The 23,861-nt window shown below is 34.3% G+C and overlaps 1 protein-coding gene across 7 annotated transcripts in view; it reads right to left on the reverse strand.

The window, feature by feature from the left end:
- Positions 1-23,861, reverse strand: part of slit2 (slit homolog 2 (Drosophila)) — a 269,197-nt gene that overhangs the window by 17,800 nt on the left and 227,536 nt on the right. For 4 of the 7 annotated variants that reach the window (XM_051928679.1, XM_051928680.1, XM_051928682.1 and 1 more), the window contains 4 exons: positions 13,733-13,872; positions 7,461-7,487; positions 3,512-3,605; positions 381-518 (listed from right to left, as the gene is read on the reverse strand). In XM_051928679.1, coding sequence (XP_051784639.1) covers positions 381-518; positions 3,512-3,605; positions 7,461-7,487; positions 13,733-13,872 — 399 coding nt within the window. The remainder of the gene's footprint in view (positions 1-380; positions 519-3,511; positions 3,606-7,460; positions 7,488-13,732; positions 13,873-23,861) is intronic. The other 3 variants (XM_051928681.1, XM_051928683.1, XM_051928685.1) reach the window with 1 other exon arrangement.

Here is a 23,861-nt window from a genome sequence, read left to right on the forward strand (position 1 = left end):
ATACATTTACTATTAGCAGAAACAATGCTGGTAATTTTCTTACTGTCCTGTCAAGTTTTTACAACTGCTGCATGATTTTTAACCTGTGCTGTTGCAGTGCTCTATGCTTGGCCGCCCTCAAACACTCAGCTAGCTTTACCCAAGGCAGGGAAAAAAATGGTGCAAACCCCTTCTAAATGTTAAAAAGTCCTGCATGACCCCTTACTGGCAAACAAAAACAAAAACAAAAATGTTTTTAGGAGCAAATGTTACATTTTAAATAACTCCCACACAGACGTAACACACAACACTCATCACTTTGTCTTCACCATGCAAGGATGATGTCAGTATCTATCAGATGGTATATTTCAGATTATAATTGTGCAAAAATGAAGGCCTACCTGTATCCTTCAGGACATACACATGTATATCCATTTATTGCATCAATACACTGTGCTCCATTTTTGCATTTATTTTCATTGCAGTCATCATAGTCAACATCACATTTCTCACCAACATAACCTGGTGTGCACTCACATCTAAAATGAGAAAGTGAAATGTGATATGTATAAAATACTAAAATTAATGGAAAGCTTTTCTTCAAGACAACTGTAACTTCCTTTAAGCATTTTTCTCATATTTATCTGTAGGGCCTCCTTCACACTGTGCACAGCACTCATTACTTTGACATGGTTAAATTAAAAGCAACTTGCATGGAACATTTTATAATACCACCATATCATTAGCAGCCTCTAATTATAGTCATTAAAAGTGAGGAGTAAATTCCCTATTAATTAAAGAAGCGTGTATTCCTCCAGCAATTAACTAATTCATCAGGAATGCTATAATATTTCCTGTAAAGTAAATTATACATGAAAATAGCTCAACAAGTTTATTATTAATATTTTTAAAAGTATGCTCCAAGGTTTTTCTTGTGATTTGTAATACAGCAAAAGGATTTCACAACAATTAAAAAAGACGATGATTATAAAGAAGGTAAACAAAGTCCAAATACACTTTATTTCTTGATCTAATTTAAAAATGGACTACAGTAAGCAGACATTATGTTCTTTTTTAATATTTACAAAGCATTTAAGCTTTCCAATACAGTACAGCTTTTAAATACAGTACAAATAGCATTTTTCACAAATGTCAAACAGCATTTTTGTCCATTTCATCCTAATGTCTATGAATTATGTTCATGCAACATGATCTAATCTCCTCTCCTCTGATCAAGAATAAGCTATACAGTAGATAAAAATCAGCCGTGTAACATCAATAAAGCATTGTTCACTATAGTACCCCACACCCAAACGTGTTAAAAGTACCAGTTTCAAAGCAATGTTAATTTATTCCTCCAACCTTTCATTTAGTCCTTTTCGGCAGTAGCACGTATGCAAAGCTTGGGTATATTCGAAGGAACTTGAATCTAGTAATTAGTATGCTTATAATGAACTCCTTAAACCAACTGTTAATGATCATCAGGTACCTCCTGGTCCACTTCATTCTATTGTTGGTAACAATTGGACTATCATTCAGGATAATCCTTACATTTTTATTTATTAAAGTGTGCATCTGCAACATGTAATACAATAGCATGCCACAATTCTGGCAAACACTTGTCAAGAAAAAGTAAAATACATGAACTAAAGATTATGGTTTGGGTAGAAAAGTCCAGGTCCACTGACAGCTTCTTTAGAGGTAGTTGAGGACTCACCTCCTAACATCAATTTCTATGTCATGGTTCAAGAACAAAGCTGAACAGTGCCCTATAATGCTTGGCCGGCAGCTTTCAGAAGAATTGGCAGTGCAGACTGGGACACACAAGACCCTTTACACTAAATCAAAGTATACTGAAGAAAACCCACACAGACATAGAGGTAATGTGCAAATGTCCTGTGCTGAAGCAATAAATATAACTCACAATTACAGAATGCATGTAATGTTCACAAACTAGTAAGATTTTTAAAGGCAAATGAGGAAAGTGATGCAAAACAGAAAAGGTTCAAAACGAGGAGACTGAAAAGTGCAGAAACAATAGCATGATGAAAATCAAGGTCAGAAGGACAAAACAGAAGTCATGGACCCAAGAGATTAACACTAGAATTACCAGAGCCTACGAAAAAACTCGTAAATCCGTCCCACCTTAAATCGCGTCTTAAATCCGTTTGCCAGAGTCTTTTGTCATCTAAATGTGCTGATAAACACAAGCTACTAGCAGCCAGCTATTCCATCCCCCCACCGACTTAGAACGAACTTCTCCTAGCTCATGCCTTGCCTTGATTTGATCATCTGGGATTGAAGTGGAGTTTTAGAGTGGAAATAATATAGCGTTATTTGGAATACACGCATTTCATGTGTGTTCCGTTTCTATAGTAGTCTGTACAAACACATTTTTAAAACAGAAACGTTTTTCATATTCTAATAGTAAATGACAAAATGTAGGCATAAACTATATAACGTATGAAGCCTGAAGTCCATATATCAAAGAAACACTTTCACAAAAGGTACAAATAAGAGAACACGTGCGCTTTTATTCAAAAATATAACTGCACAAAAAAAAAAAGCCGCGTTAGCATGCCACATTGACACTCTTACTACAACTGCCGCAGTGGTGTAATGGTATCAGCTCCTGACTGGGAATCAGAGGGTGGCGAGTTCGATCCCGCACGGCTCCACTTCGAGAAGTGAACTGCTCTTATTCTTACAATTTTAGAATAACAACATAAATTTGATTTCAGTCTGTAACAGCCGGTGTAACTTATGATACTGGTAAAGGTTAGCTTTTTTTTTTTTTTTTTTTAATTCACTTTTCATTCTCGCAGTCGCATTCAGAATCAATCCATACAACCCCATCTGACACAGCTGTTTTCACATAAATAAAAGTGCATTTTTATTCAATACTATAACCAAAGAATAAAGAAAGCAAGTTACAGTTGGTGGCTGATACGACAGCTTGCGTGGTGCAATGCTAAGAACTGCTGATTTCAAGTGACGGTGAGATACGAAGAAGGCAGCTTCGCCAGCGTTTGTGTGTCAGAACCCTTTGGGGGGGGGGGGGGGCGGTAGTATGCATCGTGGTACACTGCAGAGCTATAGCGCATCTTTATTTAAGGTGGGAGGGATTTACGAGTTTTTTCGTAGGCTCTGGTAATTCTAGTGTTAATCCAGAAAACAAATATTCACATAAGGTTCAGAAAAGTTTTTTCATTCACAGCTCAGATAAAAACATGGCAAAGTGGGCTCCTGTTTAAACCTACTGCAACAATTACCATCAGGTAACAAATTCGGAAGCCCCCCAATCCCCCCCCCAAGACAGGAAAGGTTACCTTGGCAACTGGAACAATAACAGAACAAATGTACCAATTCCAGCCATTTCAATACTAAGTATTACTGTTAGACAATGATTACCATAGCAATCATGTTTCGGTGGTTTGATAAAATAAACCTGATAGTTTCTAAATGTGTAACATGTCCAACAATTAATAAGTGACATTTAAAACAAAGAGCATCATATGATCTTCCCACTTACTTGTATCCTTTAGGTGTCAGGATGCACTTGGAGTCATGTTCACAGGGGTTCAGTTCTGGGGCACAGAAATCTAGCTTTTCCTCACACAATTCACCTTTTGATAAAAACAAAAAAATAATAAAACAAATTACAACCAGTCTGGTATAATGATACATTATTTTAAAAATAGACTAGAGGAATGTCAAAATAATGACTGCGAACATACTGTATTTAGTGAACAACAAAGCCAACAAAGGGCATCAATTTTGTTGTTATGATCATAATTCTCTTATTTGCTTCTCTCTGAGCAGGAGGTGAACATACAGGACACATTTATTTTCTTCAAAACTAGCTCATTTAACTTTGCCCAAGGAAATATCATAACAATATTTTAACATAACTTGACTCTGCCAGTATCTTTCAAGACAGCGTCAACACAAATAGATTTGTAAATAGAGTCATAGACTTCATTGCAACAAACTGTGTTGATATGGTTATTATATGCACTTGATTTGAGATAATTCTATTTCCCACTATTGGATATTAAGTATGTTGCAAAAAGTGGTAAATTCTTTGAAATATTCATTTAAAAGATGCAGTCTTAAACATAAATATAATGCTTAACAAAGCTGGAAAGATGCCACCTTAAACGGCTGAAAAATCTTAAGAAAGAACACTGTCATTATAGTGTCTGTTTCTAAAGCATGCCAGATGTGTTTCCCAGGATGCCATACATTAATAAAAGACTTTTTGAAATTACATACAAGACTCTGAATCTCTAATGCTAGTCACACTTAGATGTCCCTTAAGGGATTCACATGATGAATGATAAGTAGTTTCTCCCTCAACCATGTGCCAACTGAGTGAAAACATTGGAACCTGCACAGTCATGCAGGCAGCCAGCTTGCTGCCAGCTGATGAATTAGCTAGGTCTGCAGTAACGTATGTTATCCGTTTGTGACTTAACACAGAGAGAACATTGTTGATGACAATAAGATTAAAATCAACGAGCAGCAACCAAGCTTAGTAGTGAAGGAGGTACACTCTCAATATGTTTAAAGAATTGTATTTCATTTTAAAATATTTAAGGAGTACTGTGTACTAGCAATCACAAATAGCTATTTTACTTCTGGACAATGATAAGGAGGTACAAAGTAATTTGCCACTGGATGGTTCAGTGTGCTGCTCTATTGAAAAATTACTCAATGTGCACTGACATTTAAATTCAAATATAACATTTACTACATTTTTTCTTTGTCCAAGTGCCCCTACAAGTTCAGCATAACTAGTCATACTTTTCTGCTCTTTGTTAAACATACTATGCAGTATTCAGACACTGTATGTTGTCATGATTTTACTGCAAGTTCTTTAAAATCAACATGAATGTAAAAAATATTTTTTTCAAGTTAATCTGCACATAATATTTATTTCAGTTACAACATGTTACTATTGAAGACAAGGAAAGATTAATTACAAAGGTCATCAAAGAATAAGCCATTTTATACAGTATATGTTATTATTAGTTGCAATAACTGGGTGCATTGTTTAGTTTTAGAAACTAAGTATATATTAATTTATACTAACAGGTATCTGTTTTTCTGTTGAATACACCACTTGCAAATTTAGTATTTGGACAATAGTGGAAAAGTATTGAAAACACTATTAATGTAATTTACTAATTAGAAATTTCAAAAATTTAATGCAAGACTAAAAATGCATTTTTAACTTGAAACAAATGCAGATATACTTTTATACATGAAAAGATTACTAGAGCTTAGACTACAGATAGCACTTTATCATATTAGGGAACAGAACACAGAAGTAAAGGATTATACCTCGGAGTATGTTTGTTGTATATTTAAATGTCAGAAGTCCCATTTACAGCATTAACTGTCATAGAATTAGCATTATTATTATATATCAGTCATATCTGAATAAATCAGTAGGATCCTACTGACAATATCTGTACTTTTAGGAAGCTCATTATCAGTGAATTGAGGACAGATCACAGTACTCCTGCATATGAAGAGGATTTAAGAGTTTAAAACTACTGGGTATAAACTTGATTAAAGATCTTGGACTGATGATCAGTAGTTTTACAAGTATCTTTATTAATGCATATTAAACAGGCTGTATGTAATGGTAAAGATAAACAGCAAGGGACCTCAGGTGATCATTGATGAACTCTGAAATGATATGTGTTCCAAGTACATTGTTGCAATTAAACAATAATTGATCACATTTACAAAATTATATTTATTCATACTCAGAAAATCAATTAATAACATTTCAGCATTTTTTACAAGATGGCAATCAAACATCTTTATGTAAATCTGCAAATATGCTAGTATCACTCATTAAACCACTGATATAAACCCATTTGCATAAGCAGGTACTTATGGTCCTTTGTATGGACCTGAATAATACTGTTACCTACTCAGTGGTGCGGCACAAACACACTGGATGCTGCAGTGTACATGAAACTAGTAATTCTGAAATTATTATTCTATTATTATTATTATAAATTATTATTATTATTAGTATAAATTATTATTCTATTATTATTATTATTATTATTATTATTATTTTATTATTCTGAAATTATTATTGTGTTTCTTTGATTCAATGCTACAGATGTGTATCTGTTCATTTTGTTATTACAGAGGTTGGGATAATTCTCTGTATTATCCATAGAGACGGTGTAAAATCATCTGTTTAAGAGTTTAAGAGTGTACACTATGTTTAAATATATTTTGTGTTTGCAGGGATGCATATAAAAAGTGCTACAAGAATTTATCTCTTATTTTAGACACAGGGGTATATAACAGACAATGTAAACTAACTGCAAAATATTGTACTTTCATGCCTTCTTTGCAGTTATTTACTTACTGTGCTTTATACTTAGTTTTACCATTAAAAATTCTGATGCCTCTTTTCCAGTAGTTTTTCCCTTTTTTGTTGTTATTAAAACCTCTGTCATCTGTAGATAGTGTAAAACTTCAAGCTTTCACAAAAGTCATCTTTCAAGGCTTACATAAATTCTCCATTTAAAAAGTCAGATATATAAAGCAGAATATAAAGTAAAGATCAGGCAATGTCTTTTTGGAGACCATGACACATAATACGACTAACATGGTAAATATTGACCCTGCTTTAGAAAAAATAAATATATATACATACACACACACATATATATATATTGTGGAGGTCGGCTGGGGGCTGTGCCCAGCCGCGATGACTGGACGAACCAAGAGAGGGACTGTTGGTGGGCAGGCCATGTGAAGGGAGCATGGAAGCTCAATCCTATAGAGGGCCAGTGGCCACCGCCAGGGGGTGCCCCGAGTCTCAGAGAGCCTGGGAAACATTTACTTCTGCCAAACCCGGGAAGATGGAGGAAGATCCTTCCAGGGACGCCCGGAGTACTTCCAGGTGCAAGAGTAGCACTTCCGCCATACCAGGAAGTGCTGCCGGATGGATGTCATCAGGCACCTGGAGCATATCCGGATGGAAATAAAAGGGGCCGCCTTCCTACAGTCTGGGAGCTAGAGTCGGAAGTGGGAGCAGGACAAAGCTCCCGTGGAGAGAGGAAAGGCGGCCTACAGCCAGTGAAAGAAAGGCCCAGATTAGGGGTGATTAGTGCTGGGAGTACTGTGTGCTGTGCGGGACTGTGTTTATGGTTGTTTGGAGAAATAAAACATGTGCTTTTTTGGAAAGATGTGGTCTCAGTCTGGTGGTGTCCGGGCATGTCTCACAACACATATATATACATATATACTGTACATACATACATACATACATATATAATAAATAGATCTTTCACCCAAATTAGATGGGTTACTTCTTATTAATCTTTAGTGAGTAGTGCCTATGGTGGACTCTGATGACCATGCTCTCTAGTAACAGAAATGATGCAGAAGCAGAAAAAAAGGAAAAAAATAAATAATATTAATATAAAATTATGGCAACTAACCTTTTTCCACCTCATTCTGATTAGCAGCTTGCAGTAACAAAGACAGAAGAGACGAAAACATTTTACATTGTAATATGAGCAATGCATGATAATGCGAGTGCAGAGCGATATAACAATTGACAAAAGCAGACATTTAAGCAAATTATAAGACATTGTACATTATCAGGAACATGCACCAAACAAGAAAAGCAAGGTCAGAAACCACCATATGCAACTTTTTAAATTTGTATTATTTTTCCACTCACAGCAATAATGATGTACAAATGCTAGAATGCATAATAATAAATCCTAATTATAGTAAGGTCTCATATAAGGAAAGAGGTTTAAACAATGCTATGTGGCACACATTTTTCAAGGAGTCTCATTCTACAGTACAAGGGAAATGCAAAATATATCACAAAGGTAATGTGATGTCTGCCAATGATTTTGAGAAATCTTTAATCCTGTTTTTGTGTTACATATATATTGAGGGACTACAATTGTATCTGTCCTTCAAGTGCTGTTATTGGTTGCAGGCTTGAATGTTGAAAATAGCTTGTTACTTTACTTATGGATTTGACAACATCATTGGAGTGTAGATTGCTGGCAAGCTTATAAACCCATGGCTATTTATGAAATCATGCAATTTATTATTTCATTTCCACATGGCTACTTAGTAAATGACAAGCAATTTCAGCCAGTTTAAATTAATTTTAAAAATGCCATAAATCATGTGGCCAGAATTATTTTTGCCCATGCTGCTAGAATTGGATCAGTTGTAAATTACCATTTCAGTATTACAACTAATGAGGTGTCAAGTCGTTATATCTACAATATTCAACCAAGATTTTCTAAACAACAGTACTTTTAATAAATAATTTCTGAATTGGTTTCCTTAAACTCATTTCAAGTTGCAGCATGTAAAATGCAGATATTTCTTCACCATCCTTGCTTATATACATTCTATGATAAATGTGTGCATGTTTAATACAATCTAAGTCAAGGCTTACTACATAATTTGTTTACCAATACAACTAAGAAACATAGTTGTCTGTTATCTATATTTTTGAGATTTAGATTAAAGCTTACAATATTTAAAGAGGTGGTACAAAACAAAAGTAATTGAATCAAATATAATTGGCACAATGCCTTTTGAGATACTGCTCCAGTTGTAGAAAAGACTTACACCAGTAAGAAGAGTTTGTAGGACTCTTAGTGACTTTTTTGAAAACAGTTACACATGCAACCGTGAGTGAGAATTGGGGTATCTGCTAATCACCTCAAAAGATGGTGAAAAGCTTTGGAAGTGTTGAATTTATATTGTATTCATCGTATTGGATGTGGCGGAGTGGTGGCTCTGAGGCTAGGGATCTGCACTGGCAATCGGAAGGTTGCTGGTTCGAATCCCGTAAATGCCAATAGGGGCTCTACTCTGTTGGGCCCTTGAGCAAGGCCCTTAACCTGCAATTGCTGAGCGCTTTGAGTAGTGAGAAAAGCGCTATATAAATGCAAAGAATTATTATTATTATTATTATAGGTGGAAGAAAAAAGGTCACTTTACTACAAGCTATCTTCTTAAAACAGTGAAATATTCCTCAACAGAGTTAAACACACAGCACAAATAGAATGAAATACAAAAATCTAAGTGAAGAGGAAGTAGTAAAATATATTGTTTAAAATCAGGACATTTGTAATCCATCCCTCTGTTAAAAGGCAAACAAGATGCACTTTTTCCAGACCACAGAAGTGCAAGTCATGGTTACTCTAAGATGCCATCCTGGAGGCTCTTTTCAGAATGTTGTGGGGGATGCAATTGGAATGGGTACTTAATCAGAAAACTACTCAATTACCAGAGTGTGCAGTGGACTGGCAGCCATTAAAATATAATATGGGATAGTATTTTACAGATAAAATGTTAATTTAAATATTGTAGCAGTGACTGTAGTTTCGCAATTTTAATACACATTATTTTTCTTAAAAAGAAAGTTGCTTTCAGATGTGGTTTCATTTCACTAGTGTAAGGTTCCCTCTTATTACGAGTCTTCTTGCAAGTCTTCAAGAAACATATGAAATACCTTGGTGAGGGACTAGTGACATGAACATGAGTGAAACTCTCACTGACTGTTATCTAGAATTCAGCCCACTGTTATACTGTAATATATTTGAGCATAAGAGCACATAAGTAATTTCAATAATTATGTCAAAAAGAAATTTAACATATACCATATTCAAAGTTGTTGGTTGTAGTGCTGCTATTCAGGAATCTTAATCTTTTATGAATAATATATATTTAACGCTCTTTTATATTAGGATGTGCCTAAGACATAGGTGGACTTATGATGTTCCTTGATAGCAGCAGTGAGTGTGGGCTATTGCTTCATCAGGAGACATAATTTAATCAGATCTCGTCTTGATAACTAAGAAATTATTAATGATGCAGTAGCTGATATTGTACTTTTTTTGAACGGGTGCTAATACTTTTCACATTTATTTGCGTAGATAACAGTGAGAAGGATACAATGGGAATACTGTAAAGACCAGATTAAAACTGTCCCAAAGATTCTCTTTTATTTTGCATTCAGTACACAATGGATTGAATGTCCACTGGTTAACATGGCATAAAGGCTAATATCAGGTTAACTACATACAGTTTAATAGTAATGAAATTATACTGCATTAGAAACATGGAAGCTTTTGAAAGTCAACATTTCACTCTTCTTGATAATACCCAGTGGTAAAAGTCCACACCATTCTGAAATATGTAATATTACTATTCCTTAATAAAAAAAGTAGAAACACAGTTAAATATATTAAATATTGATTGAAATTTGTATTCTAGCTACACATTTACCTGAGAAAAACATCAAATGTCATATTAAATAAGCTGATAGCTTAACATAGTAAAGGTATGTGTCTTATATAAAAAAGTACACGCAGCAGTGACCATACAGACTTTGAAACATGAAACATTTCTTATTTCTTGTGTTCATTATATCTTATTCTTCAATTATTTTCACATTTCAAAATATATTTAACAATATTAAGTCATACAATATTCTGTTCAGTTCTTATAATATGTAACTATAAGTAACATCTTTAGATATAATCTATTGGAATATTCAAATTGAAATGTACTTTGATTTTCACTTGATTGTTAAGTATTAAATATGCATTAAGTGTGTCCTGAAAATGACTCGAGATTAATGAGCAACATTGTGATGCAAGTGCGTAATGTACAAGATACGTTTTTGTGCATTTCCCAAAACTCCTTTTAATTGGCCATTATATGGTTAAGTATATAGCACTACTTTGTTAACTGTGCCCCTAAAATTGCATACAGTAATTCATCATAAGGGAACTGAAAGACAATCGATTGATTCTACTTTGAATATATATACTGACATTTTGTCAATTTATTGTGGGTTCAGTAGAAAGAAAGAAATAATAACTAGGGGGCTTTGCCCCCAGCTCGCTTCGCTACGCGTCAGTCACTTTGCGCCTCTGCTACTTGCGTATGTGGATTTCACTTTCACAAAACAACAACTCTTTTAATTCTCGTGGATACGCCTCTCCATTGAGAAGAAACACTACTTTTCCTTGATGGCAACACAAATTAGACGATCTACAAGTCTTCAACTTAAAGTTTAAATCCGAACGATATAGTTGAACGCTTTTCACTGTTCCGTTATTTCACCGAGTAATAATTTCCGATTGTTTGTGCTAATGCGTTCTTTACTATCATTTTTTTGAGACTTTTGAATTTTAGTATTTTCATTATCTCTAACCTGCTCTGCTTGTGTATTGCACCAAATTTTTTGAATTTTTACAGCGTTCTACTTTGTCATCTACTCTGTCTTTTATTTCCGGCCCCGGGCGTGGTTAAATCTCTTGGCACAAAGTCTCGTCTCGCGGGACTTGAAAATATCTCTCTTGAAAAGTCACGTCTCGTCCCAGGATTTTTTTTATATAATAGAGAGATATTTTATATATATAGTGCCTTTCCCATGCTCAAGGTGCTTAGTAAATAACAAAGACAAAGTATATAAATTGACACAAAATTGGGCACATGTAGTTTCTAAGACAAACATAAAAGAAATGACTAACACACGCCATTAAAGAAAACCACACATTTCTAAAGAAGAATTTGTTTTCTGGGGTGAAAACAGAGTTTTACTATTGACTAATGGGTGGGATAGTCCTTTGAGCAGCAAGAAGAAGCACAAGTGGGATGAAATAGTGTAGGCAAGAAGTACTAACACATCACAACCTAACTTTACTCTCTTTAGACACATTCACACTACATGGATAGCATGGTGGAAATTTGCAAATTGATTGTGTATATATTTAATTTTTATAATCGGTTATTATTCCACAATTGTTAAATAAAGATGTGTAAATAAATTTCACTGTATGTTAAAATCCCCACACTCTTTAAGACTGTGCATGATGTGTTTATTTCTCAAAAATTTAATATATGGAATACCTAAGTAATACTGTAAGTAAAATCAAATGCAAATCAATTATGAAAAAATATATAATTGTGTTAAAACAGTAGTGATGATGGTCTGACCAGCTTGGTTTATACCCACTGATATAAGATCAGGAATTTTTCAAATTTTAAATCTCTATCCCTTCCTTTGTTTTTCATTAGGCAGGGGACCCTCTGAGAACATCATAGTTCACCCAGTAGCCATCCACCACTAAATCTGCCTTTTTGCCTTCAGGTTGAATTGGCTCTGATAAAGGCATTGTGGGTACTCCCAAACCTTAATATCTATTAAGTCTTTTGTGACTGAAAATCACCTGTATGTTCAGAGCTGAGAACTAGGCTTCAAGAGGCTGGGAACATCAATGGGTATGAGGTACAACGAAAAGATTTAATTTAAGTAATGTGTAATGAAGGGGTGAGTTGTTTCTGTTGGTTGGAGACGCAGACACACAATTCAATGGGTATTCTGCTGAGTTGTTTTTCTTTATTGTAGCCATACTTTCCATTCTTTCTTTGTACTTCTATCAATAACTAATTGCAATATCGAAAATGTCACTGCCAAAGTAAAGATAGTTGCAACCTTAGAATACTTATTCTTTAATATATTTGAAGAACACACTGTGAAAACATTATGAATTTGTATTTATAAGAACAAATTTATTTCTAGCAACAGTTCAAATTATGTAATTTAACTTAACAATGTATCTATATAAGCCTACAAATGAATTCTTGGATTTCATCACAAGAATAATATATACAGTATCATCAAGCTACACATCATAGTATTGTACATTATCGGAGTTCTGAATTACCATGATTTGAATGTAATGTACTCTGCCTGGTGAACACTGCTTGTCACTACACTTGGCCCCAAGACTTAAGGCTAATTTATACTACTGCGTTGTGCCTATGTCGTTACTATGCTGTTGCTCGCCTCAAAAATGTGACTATGCAGACCCCTACAATTCTGATTGGTCAGTTTCGTAACTACATATATCCTGAAACATGTTTCTGTTTGTCTTCCAGTTTGGAAGTTGGGAAATGTATGAAAAAATGGAAAAATGTGAGGGACAAATGCATTTGCCTATGGAAGAAAATGTGTAGTAAGAGATACTGATACTGAAGAGTAACAACTGCCTGCATGTTAATGGATCATTTGCTTTTCTTATGTGTTACAAACACCACCAAATAAAATTCAGGCATGTGCCTGCAATGTGGAGTGGTGTGTAAGTATAAACTGCTTTTGATAGCATAGCTTACTGTGTAACCTCTGTGAATAACTACAATGCAGGCTCAACACAGAAGTATAAGTCAGACTTTACCCAAATAAGAACTTCTTAACAATTAACAAGTGTGTCGGAGAGAAACTGATTATGAGGGATTTAATGTGCTAGTTTAGCTTAATAATTTACTTTATGTAAATTTACAATTATTGCTAATTAAGTGCATTTCAAGAAACTGTTAATTGGATTAAGTAGGTTTTGGAAATTGATGGATGGAAGAATGGATGAGTTGCTGAAAAATAGTGCATTTAATATAAAATATTCAGAATGGAAAACTACTAATAATTTGGAAGTGTTTATCATTTGTCTTTTGTATTTAAAAAGTTTACTTATTCTATAACTTAGTATTTTAAATACTATGTGCTAGTTCTTTCAAAATAATATAATAGTGTCACATGTCTTCTTTACTCAACACCTTTAATTTGATAGTTTGCTCAATTCATGCAGTGTGATTATAAATCTAAAAAATAACAAAAAAAGGAGTTTTATGTTTTTATTAGCGAATAAAGACAATGACTCACCTGTGTATTCAGGTGGACACTGGCATGTATAGTTATTGATTCCATCTACACAAGTAGAATTGTTTTCACAATCATTGTCCTCACAGTCATCAATGTTAATCTGACAAGATTCACCTTCAAACCCATCTGCACAAGTACACCTGAAAAAATAAACACACAAGAAATATTAGACTACGTTCTTGCTGTTTTAGTACACCACCACTCTACTATAAGTTAGGCTAAAAAGAAAATGTGTATGATTATATGTCATTTAACCCTTTTTGTTCCCAATTTCAAAACATTTTAAATGAAATAATACATCACAAAATCATAAATACTACAAAAATACTATGCATTTTTTAAAGTACTAGCACTGAATTAATAGGAGGCCAACCAATACTGTATGTGAATCCCTTTAGTAAAACTGCCAAAAGATAATTCTACATGTGTTTATAAATTATTAAGCTAAAGACTCTCCAGAACAAAGCTGCAAAAGTTTTAATCCTCTCTTTCTCTGCCTAGTCAGAAGCACCTAAAATAAATTGCCCAGTGCAATGTTTGGTGAATGCCTCAGTATTTAATATCACGGTCATAACTAGCATTACTCTACCTCTTTTCATACCAATGGCATTAATATAATATACATTGTATATACATGTATACATTCATAAACCCACTTAATCCAATTCTGGGGAGTATGAAGGGAAGACAATCACAATATCATTGTGTACAAGGCAGAAACTGAACCTACATGGAGCACTAGATTGTCACAGAGCCCAGTCATTAACAAACACACTCAAAAAGGAACAATTTATAATTGATTATTAAACTAATATGTGCTTACCATACATTAATAGTAGTAAACACGACTCTTCAAGAAGATCATATAATTTTATACAAGTATACTATAGTTGGAACATTTTGGTTAAACTATTTGCGTACCTCTCAGATAGCCTTGGATCTAAAATTATTCCCAATCTAATAGAAATGTTTGGAATAACACAAGATGGGACACTTATGCAATTAGAAATCTATAGTGTGACATCTTACATACTACATTGGTTGCACAGCAACTCATTTTACTTAACTGGAAGAATCTTAACCCACCATAATTCAATGGTAAAGTATTGTCTTATACTGCCTAAACTGTAAAAAAGTCTCTGTGTGAAGCAGTATTCAATAACTTTTTCATAATCAGACAATAAATTATTAATACTATTCCAAAATAGACACCCCATGTGTCAGTTAAACATTTATGATATTAACATAAAGGTGTGCTCATAAGTTTACATACCCTGGCAGAATTTGTAAGATGTATACCTTACTTTAAAGAAAAGATGACTGATCAGGCAAAAGACATTTCATTTACCTTTAATGGAATCCAACTTAAATTATAAGGCATCACAGAATAGCACAACCATTAAACAAAACATAGTAATAAGGAAAATAATGACATGGTCCCTGTTAAACAGTTTGCATACCCTTAGTTCTAAATGCTGTTTATTGCCCCCTTTAGTATCAATGATGGCATGCAGTCTTTGTGATAGTTGTGGATGAGGTCCTTGATTTTCTCAGGTGGAAGAGTTGCCCATTCTTCTTGACAAAAAGCCTCCAGGTCCTGTAAATGTTTGGATTGTCTTGCGTGAACTGCACATTTCAGATCTCCCCAAATTGGTTCAGTGACAATGAGGTCAAGAGACTGTGATGGCCATTCCTGTACCTTCACTCTTCTCTGCTGTAGCCAATGAATGGTCAACTTGGCCTTGTGTTTTCGATCACTGTCATGTTAGAAGATCCAAGTACGTCCAATACACAGCTTCAGGACTGATGAATGCAAGTTGTCCTCCAGTATTTTCTAGTAACATGCTACATTCATCTTGCCATCACTTTTCACTAAGTTACCTGTGTCGCTGTAGCTCACAAACCCCCAGCACAACAAAGATTCAGCTTCATACTTCACAGTAGGGATGGTGTACTTTTCGTCATGGACCTTGCTGCATCCTCTCCAAACATAGCATTTACTGTATGGTCTTGACCATAAAGTTCAATTTTGTTCTCATCACTCCAAAGGACTTTATTCCAGAAGTTTTGAGGCCTGTCAAGATGCTGTTTGGCATATTGTAAGGGGGATGTTTTGTGGTGTTGGCACAGCAAAAGCTTTTTTTCTTGCAATTCCACTGTGCAGCCCATTTTTGTTCAAGTAGTTACTGTGCATCTTGAAGCAGTAAAACCACTTGTTTGCTAGGAAGCCTGTATCACAACTGACATGGTCTGTGGGTTTGATTGTGATAGTTGTGACTGAAATCTTGGTTGGTCTACCTGACCGTGGCCTGGTAACAACAGGACCCCTTACTTTCCACTTTTTTTATCAAAGTTTGAACACTACTGACAGGCATTTTCAGATGTCATTTTATATTCTTTTACTGATTTATACAAATCATCAACCTTTTCTTGCAGGTCCTTTGACAGTTCTTTTGCTTTCCCCGTGGCCTGGTATTCAACAAAGTAAGTGCCATTCTGCATGAATTTAAACTGATTATTTATACAGTGACATTGATTACAATCAAAGAGGTTACAGGTGTGGACACTCTCCCTTAATTACCCAAAATTTGAACCTGTGTGTGTCAACTTGTGTTCATATTATCAGCCCCAACATTCAAGGGTATGTAAACTTTTGATCAAGCCCATTTGGGTGATTGCAGTTGTTAATGAACAGCTAGACATGCAGTTTATGCACCATTCATATCACAAAACCAAACAATGGAATACTGGTAAACTAAAAGCCGCCTAGGAAAATATACCAGCTATGAACTGCACAAATTGAAATATCTATACAGTGGAACCTCGGGTCACGACTGTAATTCGTTCCAAAACTCTGGTCGCAACCCGATTTGGTAGTGACCCGAAGTAATCTCCCCCATAGGATTGTAAGTAAATACAATTAATCCGTTCCAGACCGTATGAGCTGTATGTAAATATATATTTTTTAAAGATTTTTAAGCACAAAAATAGTTACTTATACCATAGAATGCACAGTGTAATAGTAAACTAAATGTAAAAACTTTGAATAACACTGAGAAAACCTTGAACAGAGAAAACTAACATTGCAAGAGTTCACGCTATAGCGTTATGAACCGCTCTCTGTAAACACTTTTTTTTAATGAGTTTTAAGCACAGGGGAAAAAAATGAACATTTGAAAAATCTGTAATTTATACAAAAAACATAAACAACCAAGAAAACTAACCTTGCATGAGTCGAGTTCTGGCATGAAAGAAGTGATGAGGAACTAGGTGGAGAGGAGATTACAGTTTCGAGGTAAAGTCTGTGACGATGCGGGTTCACTGCATGCTCCCATCTTGCTTCCGGGAGCCCTTAAACCCCTCACTGTCGGTATGGTTACCGATGAGCACGACAGAGAGGCACTACAATGGAGCAATCGGACGGTGCAAAAAGTGCCAAGTGCTTTTATTAAAATCAACAAAACAACAATCAAAAACAAAGTCCAGATTAAATAAACTGCAGTGCTTTCAGAATCCTTCAATGAATAAATGATCCCATAAAAACAGAAGTGAAGTGGAGGTTAAAATCCAATAGAAAAAAGTCTTCATGAAATACAACGAGGTTAAAACAATGCTGAAAGCAGTCTCTTTAAAAACAAGCCTTTTTGGCCTTACGTGGCCAGCCATCTCTGTCGCACTCTCTCTCTTGCTGGCTCTCTCTCTCTCTCGCTCGCTGCACAGGGAATGCACAGGGAGAGACTGAACACGTGCGGAAATCATCAGCGCGTACGAACCGGAAGGGAAACTGGCTTGTTCGTCACCAGAGTATGTGGTTGTGAACGATGCAAAAGTTTGGCAAACTTTTTGGTCGTAACCCGATTTGTACATGTTCAGAGACGTTCGTGACCTGAGGTTCCACTGTACCTTCAGTTTTGAAACAAATGGCTTTGAGGAAAAAAAGGACAATCATTTTCAAATTTAACACCATCAGGGAGTCCTCCTCAGCAAAGATTGAAGATCAAGATGCTTCCCCATTCTGATTAGTGTAATGTCTTGTGATCAAAGCATACCTCTTTGCTGGCCTGTGCTGTACATCCTTAACTGAGAAAAGCTTGAGCCAGAAGTGCAATGGGGTATTTAGAAAAAGAAAAAGGGGCATTCCTCATTTTAATGTTGAGGATAAATAGCTGTATCCTTCAAACCCCATTGCTAAATTTCAAACTTCAGATTGCACATGTATATACACACCAAAGAGTAAACTTTGAACACTGTAGGGCCAATAAATCTAGCCCCGTAGGCTTGTAGTATCCAACACAAAGACATTTTCATATACTACAAAATGCAATATTTTTCTAGATAGGGAATTACAGTGAGCAAATAATGTTGATTTGAAAAAAAATGCTTAAGAAGACAAAGTTGAGTATTCTTAAAAGTATGTCAATAATAACTTATTGAGCTTCTCACTGGCCCTTAATACAGAAGTGGCACAGTCTGTTTTACTATATTAAATTAATTTTGACTTAACTGTGCTTTACTGTTTGAATCTTGTTTTCTTAATAATCACAAAATGTGACAATAACAGAATAAACAGCAGTACTAAATACACATAATTGAACAGGCTGGAGAACCAATTATTATGTAACCTGCAATCTGTCTCCATTATTAAGCACACATAAAATTATTCCTTCTTTTCTTTTGTTCACTTTTCATTATTTATTTCAATTAACGCTTGCAAAACTAAACTACCAGGAAAAAAAACTATAATGTATTTTATTTTATGAAGAAATATTTTTGCTTTTTTAATTTCAAAATCATCAAAATGTGGTATTATATTGGTGATATACTGATCATTAGTTTCTTCATGGACAATGAGCAGGAGGTGTTTGTATTCTGTGATTTATGTCACTATCTTTCATTTTTGTCCAATAAGTATACTTTAATGGGTACATCATAGTGCTGAGGCATTGAAATAATGCAATTAAGAGAAGCCAACAAAATATTCTTTCTTTTGTCAGGTTATGAAAGACACCAGTGTTGAATAAGGTGCTCAGAATATAAATAGGGAAAGAAAACCACCTAAGTTTCTACTGTAATACAAATCTGATAATTATATATTATTGTAAATCAATTTTTGTATTTAAATTATTAATATATAAAAGACAAAGACAGACTACCAAATATCAAATCACATCAGTGAAACAGAAATGAATATATCACAACATCACATATGCAAAGTAAACTTCTCATTGAGTACTTAATTTCAGCTGCACATTTGTAACAAATAAATGAAACTACAACAGGCAGCCAAATAGTTACACTTAAAACTATGATGAAGACTGGACAAGAGGAAGTAGTTTAATCTCACACTTCAAAATTTGTCAAGTATACAATAGGCACTTGTGAGTCTAATGGGACATAATGATGGGAATTTAGAGAAATACAGTAGCTACCTTACTGATTATTAGACTAAACAATAGATGGCAAAACTCAAAAATGAAAACTGTCATGAGTCTGTGCTACAGGATAGTGCCAGAACCATGAAAAACCCTATCAACAAATCAACTACCAGCTATATATTTAATTTATAAGGTAATGATTCAATTAAAACGGCAAAGCTGGGATTTGAACAGGGAAAGATCCAGTAGAATAGAAAAAAAGAAAACAAACAATATTTCTTTTCTGTGCATAAACTAATAATTAGACAAAGGGACTTTAATATAAGAGCAATTAAGAAAGGAACTAATAAAAAAATAACAATAAGCTCAAAGGAAAAACACTAAAGACAAAATAAGATGTCAAAGCCACAAAAAACTTAACAAGATTGCTCTATTTGAGATTCAAAACTAACAAAAACTGAAATACAGAGGTGAGGAGCAACCTAGACATTTACCATTAAACAATATGCAAGTCTAAACCAGAGAAATTCTAAGCAAAACAATACTCAAGTGATGAAGACCTACTCTGTGAAAAAGGGTGCTAAAGCAAATTCCAAAGTAAAAGGCTGAGGCAGCAATGAGTTCTTTAATTTCCCTCAGGAAACAAGGTATATCATGTGTAACAGTTGAGGGCTATGCACCACTTAGAAGATCTCCTCATTTGACTCCAGCCAAAATTCTAAACAGACATGGGCTAAGAGAACAGTGACCCAATGAAAAGAACAATGGGTGGAGTCAGGGATGAGTCCTCAGTCAGGCAATGACAGAAATCCATAATGTCTTTATAGAGTTTTTAATTCAAGGTTAAACAATATTTTACACAGTCATCCTAATTTGGGAAGAATAAATTCAAATTATGGAATTAACTACAGTACTGCAAAGAACCTAATGTTGGATCATACCCTCTGTAGATATATACAAATAAAGTAAGTCAAGACGCCTTGTTTTTAAACAAATTAATATTATTAATTATTGAAATCTCAGTTATAAAATAGGTGCGGCATGGTGGTGCAGTGGTAAGCGCTTCTGCCTCACAGTATGGAGGTCGGGGTTTGCCTCCCAGGTCCACCCTGTGCAAAGTTTGCATGTCCGCCCCGTATCTGTGTGAGTTTCCTCTGGGTGCTCCAGTTTCCTCCTACTGTCCAAAGACATGCAGGTTGACTGAATTAACGAGGGTAAATTGGCCCTAGTGTGTGTGTGTTCACACTGCTATGGAATAGTGCCCTGTCCAGGGTTTGTTCCTACTTTGAGTCCTATGCTAGCTGGAATAGACTCCAGCTCCCCTGCAACCCTGCTCTGGATTAAGCGGGTTAGACATGATATGACACTTAGAAAATAAATAACACAACAATTATAAGAATATTCCCCAAAAGCATTAACTAATATTATTGAAAAATAACTTTACATAAAACTACTTTTTACACTGAAAGGTAGAATGGAATACCAGTAATAGAATTAAATTATCTACTTTAATATATGTTGTGCACTTGTTCTCTTAAACAGAAACTGTATTGTACTGTGATTAATATAAATATATACCAATAATGTTAGCTGGCATATTTAGCCCTTTGCATTAGCACAAGATCTATTCATTACTGAACAAGAAAACTTAATATATGTCCTTTGTGTTTATTTTATATTGCTTTCCATTTGTTAAATATGCTATTCTAGCAGTGCATTAAATGTAACTGAGAAAGATCTACTTTTCTAGACAATGTCCCAAATTTATTGCCACATAGATGAAGAGGCAGAGTTTCAAAGAGAAAGGATCATCAGATGAATTGTTATTTAAAGTCTAGCACGGTTTGTTAATCAGAAAAATCAAAACCAATCAGTCTTCAAACACAAACCATATCAAAAATAAAATCAAAAGAAAACAAAGCTTTAAATCATAACTATAAAGTATTATAAATAAAATGCTCACGCTACTATTAGGGTTCCTAGTCACATGGATAAATGTGACCTTTGTGCCCACTAGTCAAAAACTTTATAAGAGAAATGACCGCAATATGACTTAGCTCACTGCTGTGCCCTTTAAATATCGCAGTTTGTTTTGCACAGTGCAACGGATGACCCAGTGTGCCAGGTTTGCCAGTGGATTTGACTAGGATATTCAAGTTTAGCCAGACAAAAATCATTTCATTTTAAGAAAGGCGTATCTGTGGAGTGTAACTGTGTACGTAACATCAAACTGTTAAGGAATATGTCATATTCACAGAAAAATGATGTACAGTCAGTCAAATGATTGTATTTGGTGGTCATCAGAATGTATGCGGCGCACACTCAATAATAGCTGGTGCGACCTTAAAGTATCTGGTGCACAGGCTATAGTAAGTGGTAGGCACGAGGTAGTACATGGTGCGAACAAGACAGTATGTGGTATACACAAGATATAGAAAGTGGTGAGCGCAAGACAGTGAGTGCTGTGAACAACATAGTAAGTGGTAGTGGGCAAGACATAGTAAGTGGTGCACATGAGATAGTTTCCCAGAAAAAAAAATTAACACCATGTCCCCTCAGGAGTTCCGTACAGAACATATTTTACATCAAGAAAAAAAAGGTTTTACAGTACACAATCTAAACATCCAAGTTTACCTCTGTTTTTCCTAACTTTTCACATATAGTGGATATCAAAATCTACACAGTTTTATTGGAATGTAAGCTTATGTTGATATAATAAAGGAAATCTTGTCAGACCCATTTCACTTTTAATAAGATTTAAGTAAAAACAAATGAATAATTTTTAGGAAAAAAAAGAACACATGGCAATGCCTTGATGTAACTGCTTCTAGACTCTAAGTCACGTATAAAGGTAATTTGTCTTAATCTGACATCAGTTGAAGTAATTCTGATTAGCCATAAATAAAAATGAGCTCTTCCTGTAAGATTTCACTGATGATTTCTTGGTTGCATAGTTCAGAGATAAGCATGGTATGCAAGGACTAATATCAACAGGATCTTACTGTTGAAAGGTATCAGAAGTGAGATATAAAAAATATGAAAGGCATTCTATTCGAAAATGTTTTTTCCTAAAAATAACCATTTTGTTTCTCACTTAAAAGTATTATATGTGAAAAAGTTTGACATGACTTTTGATTTCAGGTGTATAGAATTTTGATATCCATTCTACTAAATTAGTGCATTATTTTAGTTATAGCTTAGTTTTGAGTAAAGTACATACTAAAAATGTACATTCATATTTTTGAACAAACCAAAATGATTGTAATGTACTAAGGTTAAGTATTTTTGGGGACACCTGATAACATTAATTTAAAGGAGAATTCCATGGTCATAATATGTGAGTATCATATATTTCTGTTTTTGCAATTTAAGCGTGGAAAAAAGAAATGCACACAATATATTTTTTTATCAATGAGGAATGTAGATATGCTATAAGGAAAATTACACATTATTATTTTCCCACATTCTACATTCTGTAGTTTTTTTTTCTAGTAATTAAACTACATATTTGAAAAAAGCATTTTAAACTGTGTCAAATGAAATCAGTATCAAACTTAATCTGCTCATCATTTCAAGCACACTATTCAGAAACATAATGAATTTGTATCATTATTATGAAGCTATTGATAGCTGATCAAATACTTTGTTCTAATATTTCTTTAAATAATTTGGGCAATGAGAAAAATAAATGAACCTGTGTGGGCAATAACCTTATTTTTAGAATAAGTATTAAGTCATAGCAAAATATGAACTGAGCAAATTTAACAAAGAGAAAAACAAAAGTCTGCATCAACTTTTTATTTTCATGGAGATGCACTTTGCCTACAAATATTATTTTGCAACACTGCACATATTTTTATTTCAAGATTTATAATTTAAACAGGTAATTAACTTTTTAATAAAAGACACCCTAACCACTGTGAAACCTTTTGACTTGGCAACTAGAACAATGTAATGTAGCCCTCTCTTTAGCTAGAGTTTGTACAAATAGATGAATATTTACATTACTGAATTCATTGTCACACTTATTGCACTATAGCCTGGTATGACCTAATTTTTTTTATGAAGGTATAATAAACATAACATATTAATATTGTACTTTCTGGGCGACACTTTGTTTCCAGTGAAGTAAAACCAGCTTTACAATTAACAAAAAGGAAAGGCTTCTAAAGCATCTCTGCACTGTGTGACCCACCCTGCAGTGAAAGTGTTAAGAAAATGGATTATGCTCTGTACTGTAATAATAAAATAGTTCTCCAAATTGTAACAATAGAAAAAGAAAAGCAAATAAGGGCCTTATTTAATATATTCAGAATGATATGCTCTTCTCTGATCTCTTCTAAGCAAATATTATTTTCTGTCATAAAACTATCATCTACACTAAACTGCATTAACTCTCAACAAAGATTCTAAAATATATGCTTTACAAAAAAAGTGCCAAAACAGTAGTCAGTTCTACCACCTCCTTGCAATTAACATTTCTCTATAAACCTAAAAGAAAGTAACTTCAATAATGTGCTATATGAATCACTCTGTGCTGTTCAGCCACACATATTTGCAGGCACATTGTCAATTCAGTCTTATCATTGAGTTCTCCGGACAAATACTGGCAGAAGGACTATAACTAGAGAATACTGACATATTAGATAGTTTACCTGTATGACCTATGCAGTGTAGCCACAAATTATGTTTCCATACCAGTAAGAAGCCTGATTTAAAAATGAAGATTACAAATATTTCTGTTATATAAATTA

The sequence above is a fragment of the Erpetoichthys calabaricus genome, chromosome 5 (assembly GCF_900747795.2).
Source record: "Erpetoichthys calabaricus chromosome 5, fErpCal1.3, whole genome shotgun sequence".
In the NCBI taxonomy this organism is placed as follows: domain Eukaryota; kingdom Metazoa; phylum Chordata; class Cladistia; order Polypteriformes; family Polypteridae; genus Erpetoichthys; species Erpetoichthys calabaricus.